The 13,757-nt window shown below is 37.5% G+C and overlaps 1 protein-coding gene across 17 annotated transcripts in view; it reads right to left on the bottom strand.

Annotated features, from left to right (window-relative positions):
* PHKA1 (phosphorylase kinase regulatory subunit alpha 1) overlaps positions 1 to 13,757 on the bottom strand; it is a 130,288-nt gene that overhangs the window by 79,286 nt on the left and 37,245 nt on the right. For all 17 annotated transcript variants that reach the window (XR_013412552.1, XR_013412553.1, XR_013412551.1 and 14 more), the window contains 2 exon segments: positions 9,391 to 9,489; positions 8,167 to 8,313 (listed from right to left, as the gene is read on the bottom strand). Coding sequence is in view for 12 of the 17 variants with exons in the window: in XM_077987607.1 (XP_077843733.1) it covers positions 8,167 to 8,313; positions 9,391 to 9,489 (246 nt within the window). In the remaining 5 variants the exon portion in view is untranslated.

The following is a 13,757-nucleotide window of genomic DNA, read 5'->3' on the forward strand; positions in this document are numbered from 1 at the left end:
AACCCCAACACTTTTGGAGGCTGAGGCGGGTGGCACCTGAGGTCAGGAGTTTGAGACCAGCCTGGCCAACGTCGTGAAACCCTATCTTTACAAAAAAATTTAAAAATTAGCCAGGCGTGGTGGCACGTGACTGTAGTCCCTGTTATTCAAGAGACTGAGGTGGGAGACTCACTTGAACCTGGAAGGCAGAGGTTGCAGTGAGCCGAGATCGTGCCACTATACTCCAGTCTGGGTGACAGAGTGAGACTTTGTGTCAAAAAAAAATTTTTTTTAATTAACTTTGGCACGATACTATTAACCAAAGCACATAACTTATTTGGATTTCATCAGTTGTCCTTTTTTCTGTTCTAGGACCCAATTCAGGATCCCATATTGCATTCAGTTATCATGTCTCCTTAGTGTCCTCCAATCTATGACACTTCCTCAGTCCTTCCTTGTTTTTAATGACCTTGACACTTTTGAAGAGTGTTCATCAGTTATTTTGTAGAATGTCCCTCGATTTGGTTTTGTTTGATGTTTTCTCATGATCAGATTAAGGTTATGCATATTGGGAAGGATACCACAGAGGTGATGTGCCCTTCTCAGTGCATTGTATGAGAGAGTACATGATGTCAATATATCCTATTACTGGTGATGTTAACCCTGATCACTTGGTTAAAGTGGTGTCTGCTGAATTTCTCCACTGTAATTTTCCATTTGTAACTATTAAATATTTTGGGGGAGATACTGTGAGACTATTTGAATGTCCTCTTTCTGCTTAAGCTTTTGTCTACTGATTTTAGCATTCATCAGTTGATCTCTCCTGAAATAATTATTACTCTAGTGTTTGTCTAATGGCAATTTTGTATTTCCTTTATTCCTTTAGCATTTATTAACTGACATTCTCCTATTAAGGAGATTTGTCTTCTTTCCTATATATTCATTTTTCAGTTATTTATTTAACTGAAATAACTGAAAAATGGACTTATGGATATTTCATTTATTCTCTGGGTTATAATCCAATACTATGATAGTTCTTTTGTTGTTCAATTTTTTTCTGCTTTGGCCATTAGAAGAACTTTTCCGTTGGTTCCTGTGTCCCTTTGACATGTTCCATACTTTTCTGAGTACCACTTTATTTTCTAGAACCGTATGATACTCCAGGCTCCTCCTGTATCCTCCCTGCCCCAGTCAAATCAACCACTTCTCCAAGGAGCCCTGAGTCCTTTCATTGAGAATGACATTTAGAAACCAAAATTTGGACACTAGGTGTACTCATTGCCTCTGGGCCCTCTCAGTGGAAAAAGTTAGGAAACACATATAGGAAGACACACATCCCTATATTAAACACACACACACACACACACACACACACACACACTTCATACTGACACTACCTTCTCTAATCCGACATCAGAAGGTCCATTCTAGGCTTTTCCCATTCCCTGTGTGTAACAGCGAGAAACCTAGGTCTCGTTATCCACTATATCTACTACATATTTACTTATTTGGTCAACCTTACTGTACAGATAAAATAGTTTCAGAATTGCCAACCAGTACCCCTTTGAGAAACAAATTTATCAACTAGAGCAGGGGTTGGCAAACTTTTTCATAGAGGACCAGTGAATATTTTAGATTGTGCAGACTATACAGCCTCTGTTGCAATTACTCAGATCTGCTGTTGTACCTTGAAAGCAGCCATGGACAATAAGTAAATACACCATGGTTGTGTTCCAATAAAACTCTATTTATCAAAACAGATGGCCAGCCCACGGGCTGTAACTTGCTAACCCCTGAACTGGAGTACAGTGTGTGTATACAGTTATTTTTGTCTTTAGGTTAGGCTTGCAGTATCTAGTCAAAACACTGTTTTCCAAGACTTAGGTCAGCTCCTTTCCTTTCCATACCCTTTAGTATGGTTACCTGATTCATCTGTAATGTAATTAGACTCATTTTTCAGTCTGAATTCCATCTTTCTTGACACGCCCTGGTTGATTCTTTAAATTTACTTCCTGTGGCATACAATTCCTTGGCTTTTGACAAACATATAGTCAGGTGTGCACCAGCATAAGTCCATAGAGAACCATTCCATCGCCCTCAAAATTCTCTAGTGCTGTATCTCTATAGACAATCTGTCCTCCCAACTTCTGGCAACTACTGATCTGTTTTCCTCCCTATAGTTTTGCCTTTTCTAAAGTGTCATGTAAATGGAATCAGGCAGTATGTAGTCTTTGGGGTTTGTCTTTTTTTCTCGTAGTAAAATGCATTTAAGAATCAACATAAGTGAAAATGCAGATGGCCAAAGTGATGAGAACAAGGAGGACTATACAATCCCAGATGAGTATAGAATTGGACCATATCAGCCCAATGTTCCTGTTGGTATAGACTATGTGAACCTAAAACAGGGTTTTACCGTAAGCTGTGTTCACTCTTTTATGCAAATGAAGAAGTTGCAAAGAATACTCATTGCAGCAGCCTTCCTCATTATGAGAAATTAAATAAATTTCTGAATAAATTGGCAGAAGAATGCAGACAGAAGAGGAAATTTAAGATGTGCAAGAAGATTTAAGGATTTCAAAGAAAATAATGGTTCTTTGTGTTTAATGTTAACCTTTTTAAAATACAATACTGACAGAAGAAAACTACTGTACTCTTTTGTTTTGGTGGAGAAATAATGTCTGTCATGTGTTAAGTGTTACAGCAAAAAAATACATACGATTAATGAATAGTTTTTCTTTTGTAGAAGTAATTTGTAGAGATTGACTTCGTAAGCTACTTAAGACAACTTGCACCACTAAGAAAAAAATGTAGAACCATTTGGGAAAATGAAATTTAGTAGTTCCAAGCTGCAAAGAAATGTCAATATTTGATTCCATTTAATAAACAACAAAACCAATAGTATTTTTATTACTTTCATCAGAAACATTCCATGTTTTAACCTGAGCCTTGCAAACTTTTCATTTGGAGTTTGACCTTTTTTTGGTTGCATTTCATTTTTGGAGAACTTCATTAAAATGAGATTGGCAATTCAAATGCAGGTGCAGTTTTCTGTTAATGTCATGCTGTCATGCTGTTGTTTAGGTAATAAGAAATATTAAGTAATTGGCTTTAGATTTTGTAATTTTTTCCCTGAGTACCTGCTAGATTTCATATTCTAGTAGTCAATATATTTTCGGTGAAATGTAAAAATATTCCTATTCTCTTTGACCAGTACTAATTTTTGAGATCTTATTGCTTGTCACTTGAATCCCGTAATTGTCGTACATCTCTGGTGTAAGCAACATTTGATTTCTGAAGTGTGTAGATCACCTCTTCATATTTTCAAGATGTAAATTTACATTTCTGCATCTTAAAAACAGTGTGGCCATAATCCTAGATGCACGCTTCTAATTCATGTACCTTGCACATGTGACTTTTGTGAACAGAAATTTGCATGTATAATCTGTGTTTACTTGTAACTTTCTGGTTATATACTGCTTATATCTGTGGATTCAAGTTACTGAAGTGAATACCAATAAAAAAAAGTCCTAGGCCATGTTCATTAGTTATACATGTTTGGAATGTACTGACAAAAAAAAAAAAAAAAAAAAGAATCAACATAGAGCACGAGGGCCGACTAGAGGTGCCTGATGCCTGTCTTCCCCATAAAAAAGGACCAAAACAACTAATAGACAACTAAAATTCAAGTGGAGTGTCTGAGGGAGAGCACTGTGGTACAGCAAGTGACTGGCAAGAACCCTGTGAAGTGGAAAAGCTCAGGATGGCAGCATAGAGAGGGGAGCGAGGCATCCTGGCTCTGCTGCCCCATCTCCCCTATAAGGATTGGCTCAGAGACAGGAGGGACTTCCCCTTGCAGAGAAAAGGTAAGCAAAAGGCTCCCACCATCTGTCATTGCCAGCCCAGACACCTGCAGTCCTTACTATAGGAGAATCCTACCGTCCTCCCAAGTTCTGAGCCCAGTTTGGGGAGCTGCCTAGAATTCACACAGCTGCATTACTCCAGAGTGCAAGTACATGTTGTGCACTTCCTATTTCTCATGACCAAAGCTGCTGCAGCACAGTGCCATCTTGAAACTGGAGCTACTGCAGTAATGCAGTAGTTGGCCCCCCTACTCTGGGGGCCAGTAGCCATTGTGCCTCTCCAACCTTGACTCCTTGCCATCATTTCACCAACCCCACACAGGTGGCTGCAGTGCCATGACCTCAGCTGCTTGAAGCCTGGCCCCAGGAATGGCCATGACTCTGGTCCTGCACAGTAGAAAGCCAACCCTGGAACAGACGAAACAAACAGCCTGACGGACCCATGTCCCTGATCAGAGAAACAGCCCAGTGGCCCCACCCCTGGCAAGCCAGTTCCCAATCCCACATCCCCAAGGAACTCAGCAGCCCTGCCCCTGGTGGGCAAACCAGTACCTGAACCACCTGACCTGCCATGTACCTATGACCTTGGCTAGAAAAAGAGCCTGGCAGCCCTGTCTCCTCATGCATGTGTACACCCCAGGCCTGGGAATCAGTCTGTTCAGGAGCCCATCCCCCAGCAAAACTACCCACTACACTCATAAACTCCTGCAGCCTAGGCCATCGAGGTACTCACAAACATCAATTATGTGGATTACAGCTCAAGAAACTGCAGAGACTATAATAACTGTGTCCACCTAGAACCAAAGCCAGTGTACCCTACCCAAACCAACAACTTAGGACCCATCTCCAGAAAAAAATCTTTCCCTGTCAAAGCTGCTCCATAAATTCGAAGAGGTACCTGCTCCACCAGATGTGCATATATCAATGCAGGGACACAAGAAACATGAAAAGGCAAGAAACATGATACCTCCAAAGGGACATAATAATTATCTAGTAACAGATCTCAAAGAAAAGGAAATTTATGAAATGCTATAAAAGAAACTCAAAATTATGATCTTAAGGAAACCCAGCAAGACATAAAAGGATAAAGATAGATAATCAGGAAAACAATTCATGATCTGATGAGAAGTTCAACAGAGATATTATTTAAAAAACAAATTTTAATGCAGAAGAATTCAATTAATGAAATAAAAAACACAATCGAGAGCTTCAACAGATGAGATCAAGCAGAAGAATTTCTGAACTTGGAGGCATATCTTTTGAAATAAACCAGGCATACAGAAAAAAAACCAAGAATGAAACAAGCCTATAGTACTTGCAGAACACCATAAAGCAAATACATAATCACATTATGGAAGTTTTAGAAAGACAAGAGATGAGAAAATGTGCAGAAAACCTATTTGATGAAATAATAGCTGAAAAATTCCCAATTCTTGGGAAAAATATGGATATCCAGATCCAGGAAACTCAAAGGTTCCCAAATAGATTCAAACCAAAAAATGTTCTCTTAAAGGTACATTATAGTCAAAATGTCAAAAGTCAAAGATGAAGAGAAAATTTTAAAAACAGCAAGAGAAAAGCATAAGGTTACGTATAAGGGAAGCTTCATTAGACTAACAACAGATTTCTCAGTAGTAATCTCACAGGCTGGAAGAGAATGAGATGACATATTCTAAGTGCTGGGAAAAAAAAAAAAAAACCTGTCAGGCAAGAACACTATACCCAGAATTAGATAAACCTTACGAGAAATGCCTAAGGGAGTCCTACAACTGGAAGTGAAAGTATCATAACTATCATCATGAAAACATGCAAAAGTATAAAACTCACTAGTACAGCACATATAGAAAGGAGAAAGAGAAAGAGAAAGGAATCAAGCCTTACACTACAGAAAATCACCAAACTGTAAAGATAAACAATAAGAGAGGAAGAAAGGAACAAAGGATATACAAAACAACCAGAAAACAATTAACAAAATAACAGGAGAAAGTCCTCATTTATCAATAATAACCTTGAATGTAAATAGATTAAATTTCTCATTTTAGACGTAGATTGGCTGAATGGATAAGAAAAACAAGACTCATATGATGCCTACAAGAAAGTCACTTCACCTGTAAAGACACACACAGACTAAATTGGAAGGAATGGAAAAAGATGTTCCACGCAAATACAAACCAAAATCAAGCAGGAGTAGCTATACTTATATCAGATAAAATAGGTTTTAAGTTAAAAACAGTAAAAAGAGACAAAGAATGTCATTATATAATAATAAAAGGATCAATTCAGCAAGAGGTTATAATAATTGTAAATATATATGCACCTAACATTGGAGCATCCAGATATATGAACCAAATATTATTAGATCTAAAAGGAGAGTTAGACTCCAGTACAATAATAGTAGGAGACTTCAACATTCTACTCTTAGCATTAGATAGATCATTTATACAGAAAATCAACAAAGAAATACTAGATTTAAACTGCATTATAGACCAAATGGACCTAACAGACATTTACAGAGCATTTCATCCAACAGGTACAGAAAACACATCAGCACATGGAACATTCTCCAGGACTGATCATATATTAGGCGATAAAACATGTCTCAACAAACTTTTAAAAATTGAAATCATTATCAATTTTCTTTTCTGACTGCAATGAAAACTAAAAATCAATAACAAGAGAAACTTTTGAAACTGTACAGATACATAGAAATTAAACAACATGCTCCTCAATGAAGAAATTAAGAAAAAAACTTTAAAATTTCTTAAAATAAACAAAAATGGAAACATAACATCCCAAAATCTATGGGATACAGCAAAAGCAGTACTAAGAAGGAAGTTTATGGCAATAAATGCCTACATCAAAATAGTAGAAAGATTTGACATAAGGCCGGGCGCGGTGGCTCAAGCCTGTAATCCCAGCACTTTGGGAGGCCGAGACGGGCGGATCACGAGGTCAGGAGATCGATACCATCCTCTCTAACACGGTGAAACCCCGTCTCTACTAAAAAATACAAAAAACTAGCCGGGCGAGGTGGTGGGCGCCTGTAGTCCCAGCTACTCAGGAGGCTGAGGCAGGAGAGTGGCGTAAACCTGGGAGGCGTAGCTTGCAGTGAGCCGAGATCGTGCCACTGCACTCCAGCCTGGGCGACAGCGAGACTCCGTCTCAAAAAAAAAAAAAAGAAAAAGATTTGACATAAACAACCTAATGATGCACCTCAAGGAATTAGAAAAGAACAAACAGAACCCCAAATTAATAGAAGGAAAGAAATAACAAAGACCAAAACAGAAACAAGTGAAATCAAGGCCAAAAAATACAAAAGATCAACAAAATGAAAAGTCTTTTAAATAAACAAAATTGGCAAACCATTAGCCAGACTAAGAATAAAAGACCCAAGTAAATAAAATCAGAAATAAAAAAGAGACATTATAACCGATACCACATAAGTATGTGCCAAGAAATTGGAAGCCCTAGAGAAAACAGGTACATTTCTGGACACATACACCCAAACAAGATTGAACCAAGAAGAAACAGAAAACCTGAAAAGACGAATAACAAGTAATGGGATTGAATCAGTAATAAAATGTACTCCAATGAAGAAAAGTCCAGGAATGGATGGCTTTATTGCTGAGTTCTACCAAACTTTTAAAGAGCTAAAACCAAACTACTCCAATAAATTGAAGGGGAGGGACTTCTTCCAAACTCACTACAAGGCCAGCAGTACCCTGAAATCAAAACTGACGAGGACACAAGAACAGAAAACCCATGGGCCAATATCCCTGATGAACACAGATGCAAAAATCCTCAACAAAATATTATCAAAACAAATCCGATAGCATATCGAAAAGATTATACACCATGATTAAATCTGATCAAGTTGGTACCTTGTATCTTTTTATTGTTGAGCAGTATTCTACTGCATGCATATAGTGTAATTTGTTTATCCCTTCCTCTGTTGAAGGTTTTTTCCAGTTTTTGGCAATTATGAATAAAGCTGCTGTAAACATTTGTGTGCAGATTTTTTCGTGAGCGTAAGTTTTCATTTCTGTAGGGTAGATTTCTAGGATGACATAGTTGGGTTATAGGGAGAGTATATGACTAAATTTATAAGAAACTGCCAAACTGTTTTCTAAAGTGGGTGTGCCACCCTGCATTACTACCAGCAATGGCTGTAGAAGCTTTAACACTTTTAAAAGAAACTGTAAAGACAACTCAGAAAACTTAAAGGTTTCTTGAAATCACAGTCACAGGTCATACTTAAGGCCCTCAAAGGCACAATTTACCCTTAAAGTCACAGCCTTAAATAAAACAAAGGCACATATGGACATACCTGAAGCTTGGTGATGATTTCCTGTTTCGTGAGCTCCACCAACTGGCTATCCTCTACTGCAAAGGCAGGGAAAGAAACCACTGAGAGTAGACTAGCATCAACCTCTTTTGATGTTGAAGCACGGGGCAGTAGTGAATTCAGGATAGACTAAGAGAAAAGTAGTTAAGTTTATATAAAAGGATGTATTTCTTCTCCCTTTACCCCAATATCTTATCAACACACATGATACCACTTTTGAATATGTTTGACAGAATAGAACAGAATATTCTTTATCTATTTTAAGTAGGTTATTAAATACCTTGGCATTATAAAACTAATAGCTTTAGTTTCAAAAGATTTATGTAGAAGAGGACCATTCACAAGAAAATCTAGACATTACTCAATAGTTAGAACTTAGAAAACCAGCAATTTCTGTAAATCACCCCTTGTCTTAATTCTGCTCTCAATACTTCCCTATCCTGATTCTTAACCAGTTACTCATGGATAAGGAATATTCTAACATTATTATACCACCCACAGTGCTGTTGCTCCATTAGCAACTACTTAAGAATAAAGTCAAGAGAAAACATAGCTGCTGAGAAGCAGGATAGGGAAGGCTCAGCTCCTCTACTTCTGACATATTTTTTTTCTCTGGGAAATTTTATGTTTTTAAAATTGGAGATGAGTTTATATTCAATAGGACCCTATGGTATCTAATCAGGGTTTAAAGAAAAGGAGAAAATTCTTTATGCCAATGAGAAAAGCCTTAATCTTTCCATATGGAGAGTAATCCTAAACAAAATTGAAAATACATATTTGCCGCTTAAAGTCTAATCTCCAAATATCTAAGCTTAGAGCCAACCAGGGACAAGAGAATGTTTCAGAAACACTAACAAGAATACTAAAAATCTATCATCTCTTGTTTTCTTTATATATTTAGAAAAGGAGATACTCAGAAAGAGAGACCATATCCTTTTGATATGACAGTGGTGGATAATTTCATATAGTATGGTGGGATCCCTTTATAACCTTGGGCTACAGAACAGGATTATGATCTATTTTATAGCCCACGCTATATTAGGCTTATCTTGGTACAGTATGCTTGCTAAAGATATTTTTGGTATATGGTAATTAATCAGATGATACACTCTCTCTCATTCAGCTATCCTTAATCTAAAGCTCATGCTTAAATCTGAATCTGGGCAAGAATAAAATTTGCTATTTCCATTTTCCATAATCTCTTACCTGGCAGTGTTGTACTTCATCAGCCAGGACATGGATAACGGATTGAGGCCCACCTTTTACACCAAACAGATCCAGTTCATCTAATGCTTCCAGGGCTGCCTGTGAGGAACAAGAAAGGAAAGGACAAGTTTAGCATTAGAAAGATATATATTTCTTCTCCCTATACCCCAGTATCTTATCAACCTACATGATATCACTTTTGAATATGTCTGACAGAATTTATAATAAAATAACATTATTTATTCCCAGGGCATTCTGAGTTTTTCTTTGTCTCCCATATTGTCTCAGAAAAAGGTAAGGAGTTTGTAGCACTATCAGGTTAAGCATCATACGTTAAGTAACATCATTGTACTCCTTCCTTCTATGAGTTCAACTTCTTTAGATTCCACATATAAATGAGATATTATGTTTTTTAAAATAGAATTTATTTGTTAATTTCTTACTTTTCTAAATATATTTTTTGATCATAAAAGTAAAACACACTCCTTACAAAATATTTTGAAAACATAGTAAAGTACAGAGAGGGCAAGAAAATCACCCAAAACAACCACTTTTAACATTTTTGACATGTTTTTTATTAGTTTTTTCTGTCTATTTGTATACAGTTGAGATCACATCTGGTATCCTACTTTTTACAGTTGATAATATAGGATAAGTATTTTTCCACGTTACAAAAACTATTTTGGAATACTATTATCTCATATGGCTATAATAAAGTATATTTTAGCCATTTACCAATTGTTGGAAATTTAGGTCGCCTTTAATTTTGTGCTATTAGAAATAGAACTTTGATAAACATCTCTTGCTAAATTATAAATTCCTTGAGGTCAGGGATTATGTCTTCGCTAATATCTAGCACACAGTATGGCATATGGTAGGCTCGCAATAATGGCTGTCAAGCTAATAAAATAGCTCTTGGTACTCATTTTGAATTATTTTGTAAGCATCAATTCCCTGAAGTAGAATCATTGGGTAAAAGAGTATGAATAATTTTTAAGGCATAATGCTAAATTGCTTTTCTTGCAAGTTGTACCAACATAGCTATCACTAGCAGTATATGACAATACCTTCCTTAATGCAAACAATGTATTATCTTAAATTTTTTTCCTAATGTTATAAAAAATGGTATATCTGTTGCATTCACATGCATTAAATTGCTAACAAGATTGAATATTATTTCTAGTATTTATTAGTTATCTGTAATTCCTCAATTAAGGGGCAGACTTGACCTAGTCTTGGGGGTAGAAGGCAGTTTTGAAAGTCTTCCCTGAAGAAATGACACCTAAACTGAGACCTATAGGGTAAGTAGAAGTTGGCCAGGCACAAAATACTCATTAATTACTGCCTTACTATTCTACTCCTTGCCCCCGCCAAAGTCATGTCCTTTTCACATATAACTACATTCATTCTAACCCCCATAGCCTCAAAGTCTTAACTCATTCCAGCACCAAGGATAAGACTCAAAAGTCCAAAATCTCATCTGTGAGTCTGAAATCAAAACAATTTATCAACTTTCAAGATACAATGGTGGTACAGGAATTAAGACAGACAGAGATATTCTCATTCCAAAAGACAGGAATAGCTAAAAAGAAAGGAATAACAGGCTTAAAGCAAGTCTTAAACCCAGCATAGCAGACATTAAATCTGAAAGTTGAAGAATAATCTCTTTTGACTCCATGCTCGGGTTGGGATTGGGTCTCTAAGGCCTCAGGCAGCCCTGCCCCTATGGCTTTGATGGGTGCAGTACAGGTGGCTGCTTCTGTGGGTTGAAGTCTGGTGCCTGAAGCTTTCCCAGGCAGGCCTTGCATGCTGCCAGTGACTCTACAGTTCTGGCATTCCAGCGGTGGTCCTGCCCTAGTGGGAACTCTCTGTGGAAGCTGCAACCCCATGTTTCTGCTTCAGCGTTGCTCTAGCGGGGGGTCTCTGTGATGGTTCCACCCCTGTGACAAGTCTCTGCCTGGGCCCAGAAGCTGTTTTATATATCCTTTGAGATCCAGGTGGAAGCTGCTATGCTTCTGCAGCTCTTGCATTCTGTGGACCTGCAGAATTAACACCACATGGATACCTTCAAGGTTTATCACTTGGACCTTTTGGAGTAGTGGCATGAGCTGAGTAAACACTGAAGCAGGGGTGCCGGGAGTAGAGTCCCAAGGCAGTCCTGGGCGTAAAGAACACCATAAAGAACACCCCAGGCCTGTCCCCTGAAACTATTCTGCCCTCCTAGGCCTTTGGGCCTGTGATGGAAAAGGCAGCATCTAAGGTCTCTGAAATGCCTTGGGGTCTTTCTTCCACTGTCTTGAGGAATAGCACCCAGCTCCCCTTCATCATGCTGATAAGTCCAAGGTCAAGGGGCCCTGTCTGGTGAGGGCCTCTGACTGGTAGAAACTCTGCAGAGTCCCGAGGTGAAATGGGATATCACATGATGAGGGGGCCTGAGTGTGCTAGCTCAAGTGTCTCTTCCTTTTCTTATAAAGCAACCAGTCCCATTCCCATGATAACTCACTAATCCATTAATCCATGAGTGGATTAATGCATTCATGAGGGAACAGCCCTCATGATCCAGTCACAGCTTAAAGGCTCCACCTCTCAATACTGGTACATTGGTAATTAAGTTTCAATATGAATTTTGGTGAGGGGGGACCACAAACATTCAAGTCATAGCAATTACAAAGGGAAAACAGAAAATTTACAGTGGAGAAACCTGGTAGATACCACCTTAATGAATTCATAAAAGATAACATCAACAGTAATGGGACAAATTCACATCATGTGCTTCCTGATAATAAACTAAGAACACAGCATCACGTCTGTGGTATTCTTGCCAAAAGCACATAATCTGAATCTAATCGTGAGGAAATATCACACAAAATCAAATCGAGGATCACTCTGTAAAATAACTGGCCTATACTCTTAAAAAATGCTAAGGTCATGAAAGACAAGTAAGGACTCCAGACTGAAGAAGCCTAAAGAGACATTACGATTAAATGTAATATGTTATCTTAGACTGGATCCCGGATCAAAAGGATTTTTTTTGCCATAAATCACATTATTGGGACAACTAAATAAATGTGAATGGGTTATGTCAATTAGGTGGCAGTATAATGCCAGTGTTCATTTCCTGATTTTGATGCTTGTATCATGGTTATAAAAGAGTTCTTGAGGAAATTCACACTGAAATATTTAGGAGTAATGGGGCTCATGTCTGCAATGTACTCTCTACTGGTTCAGAAAAAAATAATTGTGTGTGTGTGTGTGTTTTGTTTAATCAGAGAAAAAGATAAAGCAAATATTAACAAGTAGGGAACTTGAGTGAAGGATACTATATAGGAATTCTTTGTACAATTATTATAACTTTCCTCTAAGTCAGAAATGATTACAAAATAAAAAGTAAAAAAGTTTAAGTGGAAAAAACTTTAAATCAAATATACAAAAATACTGATAATATCCAGGTATTGAGAAAAATGGCAAAAAAGCTCTATATGTAAACTTGTAATAATAAGTACCAGTGCAAAAAGAAACAGGTTGTAATAACATGTTCTCAATGTTTGTTTCCAAAGGTATTTCTCTGTCAAACACTTTTATTCACTGAAAGAAACAGCTTATGATAAAAAAAAAAAAAGAAAAGAAAAATGACATCTATGGTATATAATGACATATATCCATCATATGAGGGTGGGGAAATGTAAACTAGTGGAAATATTTTTGAAGGGCAATTTAAAAGTATACATCCCTTAACTTAAGGGTTCCACTTTTAGGAATTTTTCCTATAAAAATATTTGTGTAAATTTACCTGGATGTATGTACAAGGATCTTCACTAAAGCATTATCTGGAATATTAAAAAATAAAGACAATTCTGTCAATGGAGCAATTATTGAATACTGTATAGCAGCTGAAAAGAATGAACTAAATTTGTCTGTCTGAAATGACATGGAAGGATGTTTGGTTATGTTGTTCAGTGCACTATGAGATTGTTAGGCCAGGCGCGGTGGCTCATGCCTGTAATTCCAGCACTTTGGGATGCCGAGGCAGATGGATCACCTGAGGTCAGGAGTTCGAGACCAGCCTGGTCAACATGACAAAAGCCTGTCTCTACTAAAAATAAAAATAAAAAAATTAGCTGGGCATGGTGGCCTGTAGTCCCAGCTACTCGGGAGACTGAGGCAGGAGAATCTCTTGAACCCAGGAGGTGGAGGTTGCAGTGAGCCGAGATCGTGCCACTGCACTCCAGCCTGGGCAACAAGGCGAGACTCCGTCTCAAAATAAATACATACATACATACATACATATACACATAAATAAAACAAAAATAGAATGAAATTCTATTATGACTCCCCTTGTCCTCTTTGTTCTATGTAATATTTTTTAC

The sequence above is a fragment of the Macaca mulatta genome, chromosome X (genome assembly GCF_049350105.2).
Source record: "Macaca mulatta isolate MMU2019108-1 chromosome X, T2T-MMU8v2.0, whole genome shotgun sequence".
In the NCBI taxonomy this organism is placed as follows: Eukaryota; Metazoa; Chordata; class Mammalia; order Primates; family Cercopithecidae; genus Macaca; species Macaca mulatta.